Genomic DNA, 16,540 nt, shown 5'->3' on the forward strand with positions numbered 1-16,540 from the left:
GGATCCCAGATGGTAAATAGCAGCAGGAGGTGAAAGGGGAGCTTTGTCTCCATTCTGAGTCCTGTTTTAAGTATTCTGTGTCTGTCTGTTTCCCTCTGCTTTTCCCACTCTGCCCATAAATTAGCAAGCCAGCTTTTCTGACAAGGGAAGACAAAATGTCCATAAGCTGCAGTAACATCACCTACTCAAGATAACGTTTTTGAACATTCTTGGTTTTCGTTCTGTCTGGCTGTGATCTCCTCCTTTGGGTAGAGCAGCTCTCTGGCTGCTTGCTGGAGTATTTAGGGAAATGCCGCTTTGACGAGGATCAGGCTGCAGCTCTGAGCTTCTGTCCCAGCTTCTGAAAGGGGCACATCTCACAGTGACGTTTACCTACACCCTGGGTGGCTGGGCTCTGGTGATTTAAAAAAAAATCCTACAAAGATCTGCCTGTCCTATTGTTTTCCTAAAGCCCAAGTTGTAAGGGAGGCAGCAGTCTGTGCTTGCTGGGGTGCCCTGGGAGCAGCTGGCTTTATGAGTGTGCAGGGGGTCAGCAGTGAAAGGAGGAGGGCCGTGGTGAGGGGATACTGCAGCCCAGAGCCGCTGCCTGCAACGCTGTGACTGTTTTCAGAAGCTGGGCTTCACTCCTAGGATTCACTGAGCAGGATATTGTCCCTAAGCACTCTTCCCATGGAGTTCCCCTCGGTGACAACAGTTTCCCCTCGTTTTGTACAGGAAAACTGGCTTGGGCTTTTGTGCAGGTGGAAGTAGGAGCTGTGCTGGTGTGACTTCAGGAATAGTCTGTTTGTATCGAGGTGATAACATTCAGCTTGGTGTCTGTGACGTTTTTTGGTGTGATAGGTGTGAAGGACGTACAGAGCTTTATCCATTAATCATCTCTCCAATCCAAGGCTGTGGTAGTGTTTCCTATGAGAAGAGGAAACTGACTTTTTTTTTTTTTCTCTCTACTATTTACCTGCAGCTATACTGTGTAGGTTTGATGGCTTCTGCTAAGAAATGCTGATTTATGCTAGCTGAGCATATGCCTTTGTTTGTTGGGGACAGGTTGGTTTGTTTCCATTAATGAAGGCACTGATTCTCCTTAGCCCCATCTAATTCCAGGAACAACCTGCAATTGCCCAACCTGAGCTCTGACAGCTCGGTGTGATGCTCGTCTTTTCTCTGACCTCAGTGCAGCTGGGAAATCAGAGACTGCTGAAATGAAATGCTGAAAGTTTAATTAATTCTATGGATTCCCTGTTTTTTGTGCATCTTTATTTTAAGCTGTTGAATATTAATGTGGAAAGGGGAGTAGGAGTGCAAGGTCTGTTTACTGTCTAGTGCTTGAAAGTGGTTTCTTTTTCTTTTCCAGTTGTTTCATTTTATGTTAGAAATACAGTTGCATTATTCCCAGGTTCCTGGTCTAAAGATGCCAAGTGAGTGTCAGCAGGGAAGCTGATGGGAGGGATTTAAAGCCATAATGCAAGCGTTGTGGCTCTGAAACGTAAGAGTGACTCCACTTTGAACATGAATTAATAAACTTTGATATTTAAGTGTCGAGAAAGATTAAGAAGAAGAGAGGGAAGAGCTCCTATGTCTTTTGGCTCTGTTTTCTGGGTAAGAATGCTCTGTTTTCCACATTGTGAGTTAATTAGTACAGTGTTTTTTTCCTCCTCTGGGATCTTCTGTATTTCTTCTGACCTGTAATTCTCTGTATAGTCATCAAGTAGAATAGATCTGATGGGCTTCGTTCTGACACGTTGTGTTTTGACAGCACATTTTGTTCATACTGAGTCAATACTTTTGAAGCTGGATTGCTTGGTCACTTTAATTTGACATATACCTACTTGCTGCCAAAACTCCTTTTGGCTTCTGCCCTAACACCAGCCTACTGTTCTGTCACCTTCTCTGTCTGTCACTGGTGCTTTTATGGCTGCACAATGTGCAGCAGCTCACCAGGGAATCAATCTGCCTGAATTAGTCATTCTATAAAGGGGAGTTACAAAAATTAACTGAACAAATGTGCTGTTGAGTGTGCAGAATAAGCCAGTCAAGGTGGGTTGGCGGCTTCGTTCACTGGCGTTGCATTATTTGAGGTTGCCAGAGGTATGAAAGTTTCAGATAAAACGATGGTGTACATGTTAGTGCTTTATCCTGAAATACTGACAGTCCAGGGAACAGACTTGTGATGGTGAGAGCGAGGATGAGATGGAATCAAGCAGTGCTGCTTCAGCCCCAGCTTCTGTCATTTGTGAAACCTTTGTGTAGCTGCTGTAGCTGCTAAAGATTAGGCCAGTATCTTTTCTTTAACACCTTATTAGGCTGTTGCTCTAAACCATGAGCTACTGTGAAAGTATTTTTCTTTCCTTCTTTCCTTCTTTCCTTCTTTCTTTCTTTTCTTTTCTTTTTTTTTTTTTTTTAAGGCTTTTGGTGGATGAAGCTCTAAAATGAATAGCAATAGTGTCTCCCTCTTCCTTTTGCCTCCTACTCGCCGCTCACACACACTCAGCCCTGGGGTCTTTTCTTTCTGTGTGGTTGGCAGAACAGAGAAAAAGAGAGAGAGGGAGACTGTCTGGGCCCCTGGTGCTGTCATGAGAAGAATAGTTGTGCTGTTACTGCTAAATCTAAAGGGACAAGCTGGGGTATGTATGCTGCAGCAGCCAGCGGGCTGAATTAGTGGCATTTAGGCACTGCTAAGAGGCTAATTGAGTCACTGGTACTTGCTGATTAAACCAGCAAATTGAATAACGTATGGATATGTGCATGTTTGTGTTTGGGTCTATGCTCTATGAAAAAATAACGTCAGGTTTTCTTTAACCCTTTTGCTCAAGCCACTTAGTAGCTTAAGGAACACCAAAGCAGCTATATAAATATGAGGAGGTCAGTCTTATTTTATTCTTTTCTCCCTGCAATATTTGATGGGAGGGCACTAACACAGTTCCTTGACTGGTTACTGAATTGTTGCAGCTGAAAAAGTGCAGTGTTGAGCAAGCAGTGTTGTTTAATATGGGGTATTCAGAGTTGAGGTGACAGAAGGGAAAGAACTGAGGCTGTCCTCAAGGGATGTGGGTACAGCAGGTGAAGCCTTTGTTGGAATCTTGGTTGGCATCCATCTCAAACCACTCCACCTTCTTCAGAACTGTGTCAGTGACACAGCTGGTGGTTGCACCACTGCTTCTGGATATCTCAGCAGCAATGCATAAACAGTTGTCCTATATAATGGTGAGGATTATAGCATAGCTAAAGAAAGTGTTTATAGCTGGGTTGTAAGGGGAATACGTAGAGAATCTGCAAAGCTGAGCTAAACTTTAATATACCCTTGCTGTGTATTTTGTAATGCGTTGTCGCTTCTGAAATCTGCCCACAGACTCAGGCCCAGCTTTGCTTTTGCTCACAGTGGTTTTTATAATGATTGTGGCTTGTTTAACTTGAGTAGAATTATTCCTAATTTATAGCACTATAACTGAAGAACAGAATTAGATTCTTGTGTTTTTCTTTGAAGTGTGCAGTGCTCTTAGGGAGGCTGTTGTGCTGAGGGCATATTGCTCTCAGTGATTCTTTTTAATTTTGTTTTTAGCTTTTAAGAAGAATGAGACACCTCTCAATCTAAACCAGAAGGACACGTATGAAAAAATAGTAAGACTCGTAGAGGCGAATGGTGGGTTCAGAACCTTGTGAGTCATTGCAGGGAGATTGACAGTTTGGGAACATGAACGCGGAGGAGTGAGGATGGGATGCTCAGGGGCTGATGAGATAAGGGAATCTATAGAATGTCAGCAGAGGGGTCAGCAGCAGCGTGCATCTCATTCCAGAGTTAAACTCAGGCATTGGGAAATGGCATTCCTTGATGGCAAATACGATCTGACAGTTCTCAGCTAGCTACAGTGTTCTCCTCCTCCTCCTCCTCCACCCTCCCTTCAGCCACATATCAGCGGATGCTTTGGAGATCATGTCTGTTCTTGCCTTCAAAGCAGCAACAAGAAAATATTTAAAGCCACAAGCACACCTTAGAGGTTCTGCAGGGTAAGCCAGGTTAGCAAGCAATTTGTGTACTTGAAAAATTACATCCTTATTTAGGCAACTCAGTTTCCAGGGTGGTCAGTCTGTTTTATCTCCTATTCAGAGATTATTGAGCTTTACTCTGATTTTAGCACGTAACTGTTGTCTTCCTCCCTCTTTCTTCCTTTCTTCTCTCCCGTGCATGTGAAAGAATTTCTTTCTGTTCTTGGGCAGGCCTGGACTGGATCCACTCCTGGAATTAACTACACAGGAGTTCATTCATTCCTCCTCTCAAATTACTTGGTGTTTGCTAGGTATAATTTGTTCATGGGTGGTGGGGAAGGAACTGTCCTCCCCTTGTTATTACCAAGGTGCAAGGAGCTAATACTGCTTTAGTGGGCAGGGCAGGAGACTGAGTCAAGAGAACTGTTTTATAGTCCCAGCTCTTGACACCATTTAGAGGGGTGACCTTGGGCGAGTTACTTCACTTTTCTGTGAAACAGCAGCAAGTGTTTACCTCCCTGCCCAGCAGGGCTGTTGAGAGGATTTCTGTGGATTGTTTTACATGCATACAGGATTATGTTGTTATTGCTGAGTGTTGTTTTTTTTATGAATATGTATGAAAGGCACTGGGACGTTACCTCACCTTAGGCCTCACACTCAACTCATTGCAAGCTTGCGGTTGCTGTGAATTTATGTAATGGAAGAGATGGAAGAGATTAGGAGCATTATCCTCAGAAGCTGTTGATGTTCTCAGAAGAGAAAGTGAACCCCATTTCTCCTTCTCTAAGTAGCTCTCTGTTTTTTTTCTGATGTTGTCTTATTGCTGGCATTTGGGGCATGGGGTCTGGAAAGGCTCCCGTCAAACCAGAAGTATTATTTTTCTGTAGGCTCTTTGTGAGATCCTAAAACACAGCTCTTCTTGCGATGGAGAAAGGAGGAAATAATGACAAAATATTGTGCTGTTGTTTTATTTTTGAGTCCTGAGCTTGTGGCAAGGGAACCGACCACACTGTGGAGGTTGCACAAGTGCGGTCTCCAGGGTGTCACTGGTGGTGTCAAGGAAAACTTCCTCTTTTAATCAGTCCTGTGGTGCAGCTGTGCTGCTGTGGATGAGTGGGCATTGCTGGGAGGCATCCACTTAGGCAAGGAAAGGCCAGGAGAGTGTGAGCCTTGTCTCACTTCATCTCACTTCATCTTTTACGTGAAATGGGGAAAGGGCAGCACTGCTGAAGAGGGATCATTTTCCTTGGCAGAAACTGAAACATATATATATGACCGTAAGCCTGCCTTACGTGCTCTGCATGCAAACTGTAGGGTTCTGAGGCTGAAAGCGAGCTCAGGGTGACTCAGTATGGCTGTGACCTCAGCTTGTCCTGATGCCCCAGTATGTGGTGCTGCTGCTGCCCAGGCAGGGATGTCCAACCTACTGATGTTCTGAGATGCCATGTAAAGATTGAGTGGGTTATTTCTTAACGTTTTGTGGGTGTTGCTCCTAATCTCTTCCAGTGTTTCACTCTTTAAGTCATCTTGTCTGTTTAAAATTAAGTAAATGAAAAGGCTTCCATCTGACTGTTAGAGAACTTCATGTTTGAGTTTACAGTTGTTGAAAAATACACATGTGAGTACAAAGTGCTTTACAGTAAACGTTCCAGCCTTCTAGGTCCTAGGTCTTCTCAGGTGACTTGAGTCAATTGTATGATGACAGCTATCAAGCAGCATCTTCTGTCCCAGTTGCCTAATGACAGCTATCAAGTAGCATCTTCTGTCCCTGCCTGGAGCCAGCAAGCTTAGATTTTAGTCCGTTGAGTTGGCAAGACAGGTCCAGGTCAGACAGAAACCTGTCAAAAGCTATGCTTTAAATCAATGCCTATGCCTCTTTCTCCTATTCTGCCATCCTTTAGTTTTGGGCAAGGTGTTAACAGTTGTTTCTGAAATCTCACCGTATTTCCTGCACATGCTTTGAGTATAATTAAATAAAAAGCAAGCTTGTGACATGAAGAAATAAACCAGTGTAGGATGGATTAAGCATGAGAGGCAAAAGTTGCTTCCCAGAATCCAGTAACTTCATTTTGAGGTTCAGGGGAGTTTTGCTGTTTGTTTGGGGCTCCATGCATGCTCCTTTACCCCCAGTGCAGCTGAAATCCAGTCGGGTCCGATGGCTGCAGTGGGGTGACCTGTGCTGAACAGCAGCTGTGGCACAGCCGGTGGGGACTGGGAGGTGGGGTTAGCCTGCTCCTTTGCCTGCCTTGACCCTCACTCTCTTTTTCCTTACTCATGCTCTGCTTTGTATTGCAAGGAGGGATTTGCAAAGTCTTTATGCAAGTAATTCATTTGAAAATGCATCATCAGGAGGGCTCCAGGTTGAGGATTTGTCTAAATCGAAACTTTCTGCGATAATCTATAAGTTTCACACTAGGCAAATGCTGTGTTTCCTTGTTTTAAACACAAGCACACTGATTAGCACTTCCTCTCTGCATTTGTGGCTGACTTTTCACGTTGTCATATTTGTACTTACAGTGAGATATGCGTGTCACTTAGCACCTGATTCTCCTATGCAAGGGTCTTGTCACACAGCTTTCATCGAATGCATCTTTTTGTGAAGTGGGTGCATTCCAATATGCCCATAGCCACCTCATGGCACTTCTCTGTGACCTTTTTGCTGGAGTGACAAAGGGAGTTCCGAGCCACCGAAGCAGTCTGCATTCATCGCTCATAACAATACCTGGGGAGATCTTATCTGGGTTTGATGTTGGAATCCTTATGTTTGAAAACGAGAGGGGAATTTGAATGTGGGGAATTACTCTATATAAAATGTATTTTCTTAATTTGTAAAGCATTTGAATAAATGCTGGCATGAATGTGCTGTAAAAGGGTAAGGCTGTGGCAATAAAAGTGCATTTTGCAAATTTCTGCACTGTGAAAGGGCTACTTCTAATGGAATTGAATTGTTTAGTTGAGACAGCTCTTGCTGGAGAGAATTAGAAAAGCTTCATTCCTGTCATAATGAAATTGGGTCATTGTCTTTTTTAACTGGGTCATAGGAGTTTCCAGCATGGGAGGCCTCTTGCCATGTTTGATGAGGGCGAGGTATGGGAGCAGCCTGCTCTGTTAACCCTTGCAGCAGGGCTCAGCTCTGCTCCGTGCCCTGGGTGGGGGAGGAGGGGGGAGCTGCTTCTCCAGGCACCGTGCTGTGTGCGAGCCAGGCTGGGACTGTTCTCGTGCTCAACCAGAGCCTGGGCTGCAGGCACCAAGGATGGCAGCAGTGGAGCCTTCGAGCCTCCCAGGTCACCCCTGTGGCTTGGCTTCTGTTGTGGCCAGAGGTCCTCCCGTCCTTCACTGAAGGAAGGGGAAAATGCTGATATGTAGAACTAACTACAGTGCTGTGGGGTCTTAATTCACTTACCAATTTCAACCAATCATGCTTGAAAAACATTTTGTTGCTATAGCAGTATGTGAGAGGTGGCTCCCGCCCTCACACCACAGTCTGGGAAGGCTTGCAGAGATACTGAGCTACCCTTCTCGCATTTGGGAAAGAAAGAGTCTTCCCTGTTTGTCTGCGCTATGTGAAAAGCAGCAGTGTCTGAAAACCAAAACAAAAAGCCCCACAGCACAACAACTGGCCTCCTTCCATGAGCCGACCCTATTTCCAGCCTGTCCGCCACGGTACCAGGGGCACGGGCTGTTATTGAGAGGCTGCTCTTGTACATAAAGCCTTGTGATTTTTGTTTAGAACCGTGAGTCTCCTAGAGTTCAGCTCCGCCGGAACAAAATGTTCAAGACAATGCTGTGGGATCCAGCTGGAGGTTCAGCGGTACTGCAGCGTCAGCCAGATGGAAATGAGGTGCAGAGGGTTGCAGGGGTGGGTGTGGGGAGTTCCTTCCCTTTAAAGGGAAAGGAAAACAACAGTGATTCTGAAATACATGCGTTCACGTGTGTCTGTAGTGTTAAATGCTAACCATGCTAGGCATGTTCTCATTCAGCTCAGTTGCCAGTAAGATGTCAGTTGTGCTTTGTGTGTGGTTGTTACAGTAAATAGGGCAGAGACTGCTCTCAGTGAAAAGCCCGTGTAACTCCGCTGATTTGGGATGTACACTGACATAACTAGAGCATAATTTGCTCATTGCCTGTGATTTTCAAATGACCCCAGTGAGTTTGTGTGTATGGCTGGACATGCCTTACATTGGCCTGGATTTCTGGAAGTGCCAAACTCAGGCATTTCAAAATTACCAATATTCAGAGGTGCAAATAACTTTTTTCAAATTCTTAGGCTTTAGCAGTGATTGCCCACATTTTGTCCTCTGTTGTCTTTTATTTCTGCTGATGTGAATGAGCATGCTTATGAAGAGCTGATTACAGAGCAAGGTGTATCAAGTTTTTTGGCTTCTTTTTATGGAATTGCTTTGTTTTGTGGAATGGCTGTAGTGATGTAATGCATCATCAGTTCAAATAAGGTGGTAAGTGAAACAAAGCTTCCAACTCCTATTTCTGCATGTTGATACGGTTGAAATTTTAGATATCTTTTGGCAAAGCAAAATTTGATATGAGAAAAGTAATATGACATAGAACCTTTGAAGAAAAAAACTGTAACTGTTCCATTTAATCTCTGGCAATTGTAAACTCATACCAGTGAGCCTCTGTAGCCCTGTGAGAAACAGGGAGTGTATGTATCGTGATTCCTGTAGCTGAGTGTCCAGGAGCACTGAAATGAAAATGGGTGAGAAGGAGGGAGGGGGAAAAAAAGCCCGTTTGAGAAATGTCACAGAAGTTGTTTGTATTGCTTGTGTCTGTTTTTCTATTAGTTTTCCATTTGAGCAAGCAAAAGCAGAACTACCTGAATGCACATTCAAAGAGCTAGTTCTGCTTTTGCAGAACTTTTTCTCCTCCCACTCTTTTATTGCCATATTTTGCTCTTTCCTCTTCAAAAGAAGTGGTCAGCAGGTTCAAGTGAAACCTACTTGAAAAGACTGAAATACTTTTTGGCCTGTTCCTGTAAGCATTCTGGATTCAGCAGTAAGTTGTGCAACATTTCCAGAAGTGCTGTAATCTCCTGCATTGTGTTTTGGGAGCATTAGATGCTAATTCAGGTGGGCAGTGGTGCAGCGGCACTCGTTCTTCCTAGGAACATCCTCAGGGAAAGAAAACTTCCTGTAAGGAAGGGAAAACCTTTCATTGTAAGGAGAATGAGGAGAGAAAGCACAGTGACCTTGTCTGGGAAGGATCTGTAAGGAAGAGGAGGTCTCTCTTCTGGAATGTTTATAGATGGTTCTCCAAGGAAGTGAAGACTGAAAGTATCAGAGTTGGCTGTAGTCATGTGTTGGATGCTGAACTGTTAATTAAATTACAGCGTAGATCCTTGACCAAAGCTTTCAGAAGTCTTCAGCAGTCTTTCATCTATGCCCTCGTATCTTCTGGGAGCAGCTTGCAATTCAAGTCAGATACTGATGGATGTTTAAGGCTCTCAAGCAGTGTGATGTCAGTAGCAGTGAAAAAAACAGACAGCCATTTACTGGTGGCTGGCCAGGGCTGGGAAAGCCCATGCCCTTCCTTTAAAAGTCCCTCTTTTAGAGCTCTCCTAAACATGAAGTTCCCAGACTCATTCACTACTCATCTAGAGAATGAATGTCTCCTTTCTTCTCCTGTGTGTGTTCCCATGGTCTGTGTGATCATAAGTTGCATTGCTGTGCTCCATTTTCCACAGCCCGTGGCTTCCAGGCTTTTGTGTGGCTTCTTCAGAATTTCACAAGTACATCACAAGATGCTATTTTGGGTGGCTGTAGGATAAAGAGCACTTAGGTCTTCAGAATGCCCTTTGCCACATTCCATTAGGACTGTGAGGTACCCAGAGAGCAAACCAAAGTCTCAGTAACTCTTAGTCCAGCACGTTCCATTTTACACAGACGTGATCAGAAGGTGCTGCTTCATCTTTTTGCAGCGTTTATCTGGAGCTGATGCTTGTGGTGGCACCTCTGTGTGTAGGGAGGGTGGCTGGCAGTGCTGCTGTTCAGGGGCCGGGCTGCAGAAGTACCTGCCTGTGAGCAGCTGAACCCAACCTGCTGGCCTCAGCTTCCCGTTCTGTCATGCTGCATTCCTGCCAGCTCCCACTCCCGCACAAAGCTTATGCAACTGTCTCTGAGGCAGAACAGGGGTCACTTCAGGCGGCTGTTTTGATCTGGTGGTGCCTCCTCTCCTCTCAAACGCTGTCTGGAAGGATTTGTTAGATTCTTTTTTCAAAAGAAGAGGCCAGGCACGCAGGCACTTTCACGCACACACATCATGCTGCCGCGCTGGGATTTAAGGGCAAATGGAAGCCAGGGCTTGACAGGAGGCTGATTAGGAATACAATCCTTTCACAGTGCTTTGCTTTTGCATTTAAAGAGACTTCTGTGTGCTCAGCATTTAGATTTGCTGCCCCAGTGACATCACACGCTGTCAGCACTGCGGCTCCAACAGTACCACCAGCAGTGCTCTGCCTTTCCTTCGTAGCTTGCCCGAGCCTATTGGAATCATTTACATATGTTAAACAGCCATTGTGTGACCCTGTGACAAAGACTTTTATTTTATCTGTGTCAGAGAGGAGTAAACTGAGATAGGGAACGACCTGGTGGCTTGTCTGTGGCCACGCAAGATGTTATCTGGGGACCTTCAGTAAGAACCCCAGCACCCAGGCTGTGCTGTACTCTGGGGGCACGCTCAGCTCTTCCCCTGGCACACAGCCTGGAGCAAGGAGTCCTCGCCTCTTGCCTCGAGTTCTGACCTCTCTATTGTGGCTCCAGACTTGCAAATAAAAGCTGGGTGTCATGACCACCAGCCTCTGTTTTGAGGCAGCAAACTGCAGCGCGAGTGCCCAGAGGGAATGGTGAGTCGATGAGGACGTTGATCTGCCAGCTTCCAGTGACCTGGTGCAGTCTTAAATCAGCTGAGGGTAGTGCTGGGAGCTGGTCTGCAGCTCAGCTCCCTCCTTAGACGCTGCTAGTACTTTTTTTTGGTAGCTTTGGTCAGTACAGTGCTAGTTAAGGACAGATATTCTCTCTTCCTGCCTCTCCTGTCCCTTTCAGTTTCGGGGTTTTCAGCTTTGGAATACTTCCAGGAGAACATCCAAACAGAGCTTCCCAAAATCACTCTAAATCATCGTCGTAGGAAATGTTTCCTGCATGCTGCTGAAGTTATTTAACGGCCACTTCACTCATGTTTCCCTATCAGGCAATTGTTAGTGTTTTTAATGTGTTCTTCGTGTATCTGGAAACTGAACCAAATGTGATCAAAGCAAGCATCCTGGTGATACTGTGACACTGTGGGGTCTTGTGTGGAACGCCCAAGATGAGCCACAATGAAAGTGATAGTTGCTAGAAAGAGTACATGGTTTGATGGGATATCATAGGGTATGACCCTGCCTGCATGGAGCTGGCAGTCAGCTCTACAGTCTCTGGGGTTAGAAAGAGGATGAGAAACCTAAGAGGTGAGAAAGAGCCCAAACCAGACCTGTGACAAAAAGATTTTCTCTTCAACTGTATTTCCAGTGCTTCTGGGGCAATTCTGTGCAGGAGACAGCGTAGCTCTCAACTCACCTTTATATGTCAGTGCTGGCATATTTTTATAACTGTGTATAAATAATGAAGATTACATCTTTATTTCTGTGTGCTAAATTTCTACAGATTCTTCTAAAATTACAATTTTGGTAGAAAATGAAATACACAGATGCTTCAGAGATCCGCTAAGATAAGAGAACCTGAGATAATGCATACTGTTTGCATTATTTAGATTATATATATATATGTTATTAAAAATTGTGAGAAGAAACATGTTTTTAAGAGGTGTTTTCTGTAGTGCACAACCAGATGCAGCTTCTCTCTCAGCTTTCCTTCTTCTCTTCTTCCTCTCAGTCGTTTCCCAGGTGTAAAAATAGATGTTATGCCATTTTGGTTTGGCGATCCCAGTTAACAAGCATATAAAGGAAGCTTTGTATGTGAGATCTCCTGTCTGTTGGGATGTAGGTTTTTCTCTTAATGGGCCACAAAGTAAGTCATTGCCCTTCCTTAGAAGGCAGTTGGGACTGGTCAGAAGCATATGTAATTTTATGTTATATGTGAACAGCATCAGAACTCTACCCTGCAAGCTCTATTATGGTTCCTTGCCATATAGATTGACACATGAAGTCAACTGGAGTTCTGAGTTGTTTGTGGTTTTTTTTGAGCAGCTCACACTGTTAATGTAAGTCAGGAACACCTAGACCATAGTTAGGAGTGACTCACCTTAAGACCAGCTTTGTTCCACATGCTCCTTAGGGTGCTTTGCCCGGACTGGCATGCAGCTGTAGCCAGTAAGCTATTAAGCAGATAGCATTTCTCCAGAATTTTGTGAACCTAAAAAATTCTGAAGGCTTCATATGTGACTCGTTTATCTTAAGCAGTGTACAGCTCTGCTTTTGCTTGAAGCAGTCATTTCTTTCCCCTCTGTGGCACCTTTGATGTGCTGCCTCTGAGCCTGCCTTCATTTTCTCAGTAAGTGCCTGATTTGTGTACTGCTTTGGTGGTGGTTTGTTTGTTTGTTTTTCTTTTACTCGTTTGAGTGGCTGCATATGGACTTTGGAAATGCTGTACTGTCTTGACAGGTGAGAGAGCAAATGCAGCACTAGGAATTCCTCCTTCCCCCAGCACTGCAGCAGGCAGCTGGATCAGGAGCTGCTCGAGTCGGTAGCAGAAGAAAAATAGACCTTAAAGAAAATCCATGTGCCACACTTGGCCTGGTGAGATGTAGGGAAGACTTACTGCTGCCCTTTGTGCACACAAAAAGATGAAGCAGGATCTTGTTTGGTAGCATGGAATCTCTTTATAGAAGTAGAAAACCCAGAAACCAAACCTCAGTGCAGGAGAAGAAATATAAAAGTTTGGATGGCTATCAAAATAGCTCTGAGCTGCATTCAAAGCAGAGTTACTTGGAAACATAAATTACAGGGGACAATTAAATAGCACTAGATTGACAGATCACAATGTTCTTTCCCATATACAGTATTTATTTGTAAAATGGAGGCTCTGTTTAACTCTGGTTCCTCCCTCAAATTTTATTTCAGCTTTGCATGGGAAGAGTAAATGGCATTGCATGTTATGAAGGCTTTCAACATACATGTTCTTTGCAAACTAGAACTTAATGAATGGTGCTTATAGAGAAGACGTCAAAGGAGAAACTGAACCTCTTAGTTTTAGCAAGAATGGAGTGTAAATCAGCTTAGCGTGTCTTGCTGTTTAGGAAGCCTTAATTTCATATTCCTTTCCTCGAGTGCAGGAGGAACTAATTTGACTGGGCAGTGTTTTTTCTAATTTGGACTGGATTCTGGATGTCCCTTTACTTTGCTGAAGAAAAAAATAGGAATGCACGTGTAAATTCCTGACCTCTTTTTAAGACATTGATCCTTTTGGTATCCACATTCCACATGCCCCCCTCTCAGAAGGTTTCCCAGCACATTGTTAATTAATAAAAGACATTCATCTTTTTTTTTTTTTTCCCCCCCCTCCTGGTGTTAACTTATAAGCAGAATGTTAACATTGCATGTTAAATCAGTAAATAACTTCCTTCATTTTTATAAGCATTTTCTGGTATCTGACTTTTTGGCACTACTGGAAGAATTCATGTGCTCTTTGTTTAGTGCTGGGATGTCAGTGACATGCATGGAGTAGGAGGGATGTTTCAGCCCTTCTGCTGGCCAGATGCTAGGGAAAAAAAAAAACTACAAAATCCTGCATGTAAAAACAAGAATTAGAAAAAACAAGAGCAAAAAATAGACATCGTAGGAATTTCCTTTTCTATTCTTATATAACAAGTAGTAAGAGAGCACAGAATGGTCAGTATCATGAATCCTTGTCATGGAAATGAATTTAAAAAAACTGTTGTGGGAACAGAATTAGAAACCTTTCCATGCTCTGGAAGCAGGAAAGGGGGAAATACAAAGACAAAGCTGGATTTCCCAAAGAATTCAAGACTAATTTTAAGGCCAACAGATTTTCCTTTCCAGAACAGTGTCCACCTCCAGATGAAGAGATTAGCAGGATTCCCAAGGGAACCATTGGGAAAGCTGTCTTCATGTTCTCTGGTCGTGGTCATTACTGAATATTGGACTACACAGATCATTGAACTGATTTATTTTTGGGACTCATTCATGAGTTATTGGCCGTTTCAATTCTGTTTTGTAAAATATACAGAAATATGTTTGAAGCTGTCTTAAGCATACAAACACAGTGTGTCAGTTTTTGGGGAGAGATTTATTGTTGTTGTTATTTGTTAAAGACTCCGATGTATTCTGTGCTATCTTGAGGATGCCTGCTGCCATCTGGGCTTGTTATTTAGCAGGGTAAGATCAGGGCACAAGGGAAATAGAAGTAGTGAGCATTGCAAGGTCTTCTGGGACAGCGTGTTGGTTGAGAATTATAGCAGGCCAGGATGAAGGCAGACAAGAAAATTAAGGCTTAACTGATGAGCCTGAACAGAAGTGGATAAGAAATTCTACCTGGGTTGAGCGTGGGTGCTCATTTGGCTGTGTAATTGTTGGCTTACTGCTAGCATGGGTGAATCTGCACCGCTGCTTGATGGCCCTGCTGCCCTGGAGAGCTGGAAGCACTGCAGTCCAGCTGAGCGCGTGAGGGCGAATCCAGCCTGATTAAATATGGATAGAAAAAATAAAGGTGCCTTCTGAGCTCCTGCCTGAGCGTTTCCTTGTAAAGTTCACAGAAGTTAAAGATGTGTGTAATTGAGAGAAGAGCGGAGTTGTGGCTTTCTCTGGTTTTGAAAGGCTGAATTCTTTTTGTTTTCTTCCTTTCTCCTCCTTCCCTGCTCATTAAAAAGGCGCTATTTGCGGTCATTAGGAGGCACCCAGAGCAATTAGATCTAACTGACCTTCGTGATAGCTATTCAAGACAGAAGCTAAAACAGGATTGTATTGTAAACAACAACAGAAAGGGGGGCACACTAAACTTTATGGCGTGTTGGTATGTTGGGGGGGAAATTAGAGGATTATGTGGTCAGCATCCCTGTAAATCTTGTTTATCACTGATGTGGGGGAGGACACCATATCTGAGGGGAATCCTCGGACAGCGAGGTTGTGAACTTTGTGGTTTTATCGGTTAAGATGGCAGAGGGAAGAATGGAAGGAAAAGGGAATGAACTAACTGAGTAAGGCCAAATTCCTCTGCTTTTGGAGTAAACTGCCATGGGCTGGTGCAAGAATGAAAAAACCTCTTATGAACTGGTGTGTAGGGATGCCCCTCCTGAGCATCCATCCAGCCCAGCCGGTGGCTCTGAAATGGCAGCAGATGTTGTTGTGGTGTGCTTGTGAGTTGAGCAAGAAAGAGGAGCTGGGGGAAAAGGAGCCAGAAAGTTAGGGCAGAACAAGATGGCAGCTGATGTGTGGCATCATCCCTGCCTCACTGTGAGCACAGGGCCTGGGGCAGTGGGAGAAGCTGCTCTCCTGGCCGCCTCCTAAAGAGATTGTATACTTTCGGTACAGTACGAGTCTTACAAATAGCAAACCTGCTCCTGCTTCTAAAGCTGGGCGTGAATTCCTTGCACAATTGAAACCACAGTGATACAAATGGGATCAGCTTTGAGGTTGGAAGGGCTCAGCATCCTCCTGCAGTGGGACGGGCAGAGCAGGGCTCGGCCCCTTGGTTTTATGTGGGGTCAGGCAGTCAGCAGGGTGGGAGGAAGGTTCGCAGGCGGTGAGCCCACCATCTGGCAATCATAAAACAAGTCATCAACGTTTTTTGGAGGAGGATGGTGAGGAAACAAGCTGCAGACGATTGTCATGAGCTCGGGGCCCTAACACAGACACCTTTATGGCTGCTCTCTGTTCTGGTTGGGTGTCTGTAGTAGGGGTCAAAAGTTCAGGCTGTTCCCCCTGCATGTTTTTTCCTTCCAAAAGGTGGGATGTGGGTATTATGGGGAGCCGTACCACGATGGGGATCCTGGGCAGTGCTGGCCCTGTTGGTACCCCATGATATCTGTTGTATGAGGTAGACTGCCTAGCGCAGCCTCGGATGGGGAGCAGAGAAATTAAACACAGCTTAACTGTGCGAGATGCTGCAGTGAGATGCAGCAGCCAGGCAGCCTCCCAGATAATGAACTGGCAAGTGCAGGCTGTCCAGTTACCTTTTTTCCTGAACACAATTAGTAGCTTATAAAAGGTTGTTACGCCACTGTACCAGACCTTGGAGGAAAGCAACCAGATGAAGATTTCAGGAACTGAATGCTGTTCAGAGCAGCATGCGAGCTGGTCTGAGAAGAACAGAAGCACTGCCAATAGAGCACTGTGTGGGGAGCAGTGACAGAAACAAGTGGGATTACGGGCAGGTGCTGCAGCAGAGCTGGTGGAGCTGTGAGGTATACTGTAGGAAAGGAAAAGTTGGCACAGCTCTGTGAGGCTGCTCTTCTGCCGACCTGTGTTCTGTGTGAGGTTGTAGCTCCTGCTCAGCTGCTCACCAGTGCTGCACCCACCTCGTGTTGAGGCTGGAACTTCCCGTTTGCCAGATGTGGCAGGGATCACAGATCCGCTTTGTGCATCAAAAGAATGCCG

At 44.7% G+C, this 16,540-nt stretch overlaps 1 protein-coding gene across 4 annotated transcripts in view; it reads left to right on the top strand.

Annotated features, from left to right (window-relative positions):
• SKI (SKI proto-oncogene) overlaps window positions 1-16,540 on the top strand; it is a 96,679-nt gene that overhangs the window by 17,032 nt on the left and 63,107 nt on the right. For 2 of the 4 annotated variants that reach the window (XM_042831503.1, XM_042831504.1), the window contains exon 2: window positions 7,712-7,822. The exons of the other annotated variants lie outside the window; for them this stretch is intronic. In XM_042831503.1, the coding sequence (XP_042687437.1) occupies window positions 7,712-7,822 (111 nt within the window). The remainder of the gene's footprint in view (window positions 1-7,711; window positions 7,823-16,540) is intronic. 4 annotated transcript variants of the gene reach the window in all.

The sequence above is a fragment of the Centrocercus urophasianus genome, unplaced genomic scaffold (genome assembly GCF_019232065.1).
Source record: "Centrocercus urophasianus isolate 14NV4802_14NV808 unplaced genomic scaffold, USGS_Curo_1.0 seq_36, whole genome shotgun sequence".
NCBI lineage: Eukaryota > Metazoa > Chordata > Aves > Galliformes > Phasianidae > Centrocercus > Centrocercus urophasianus.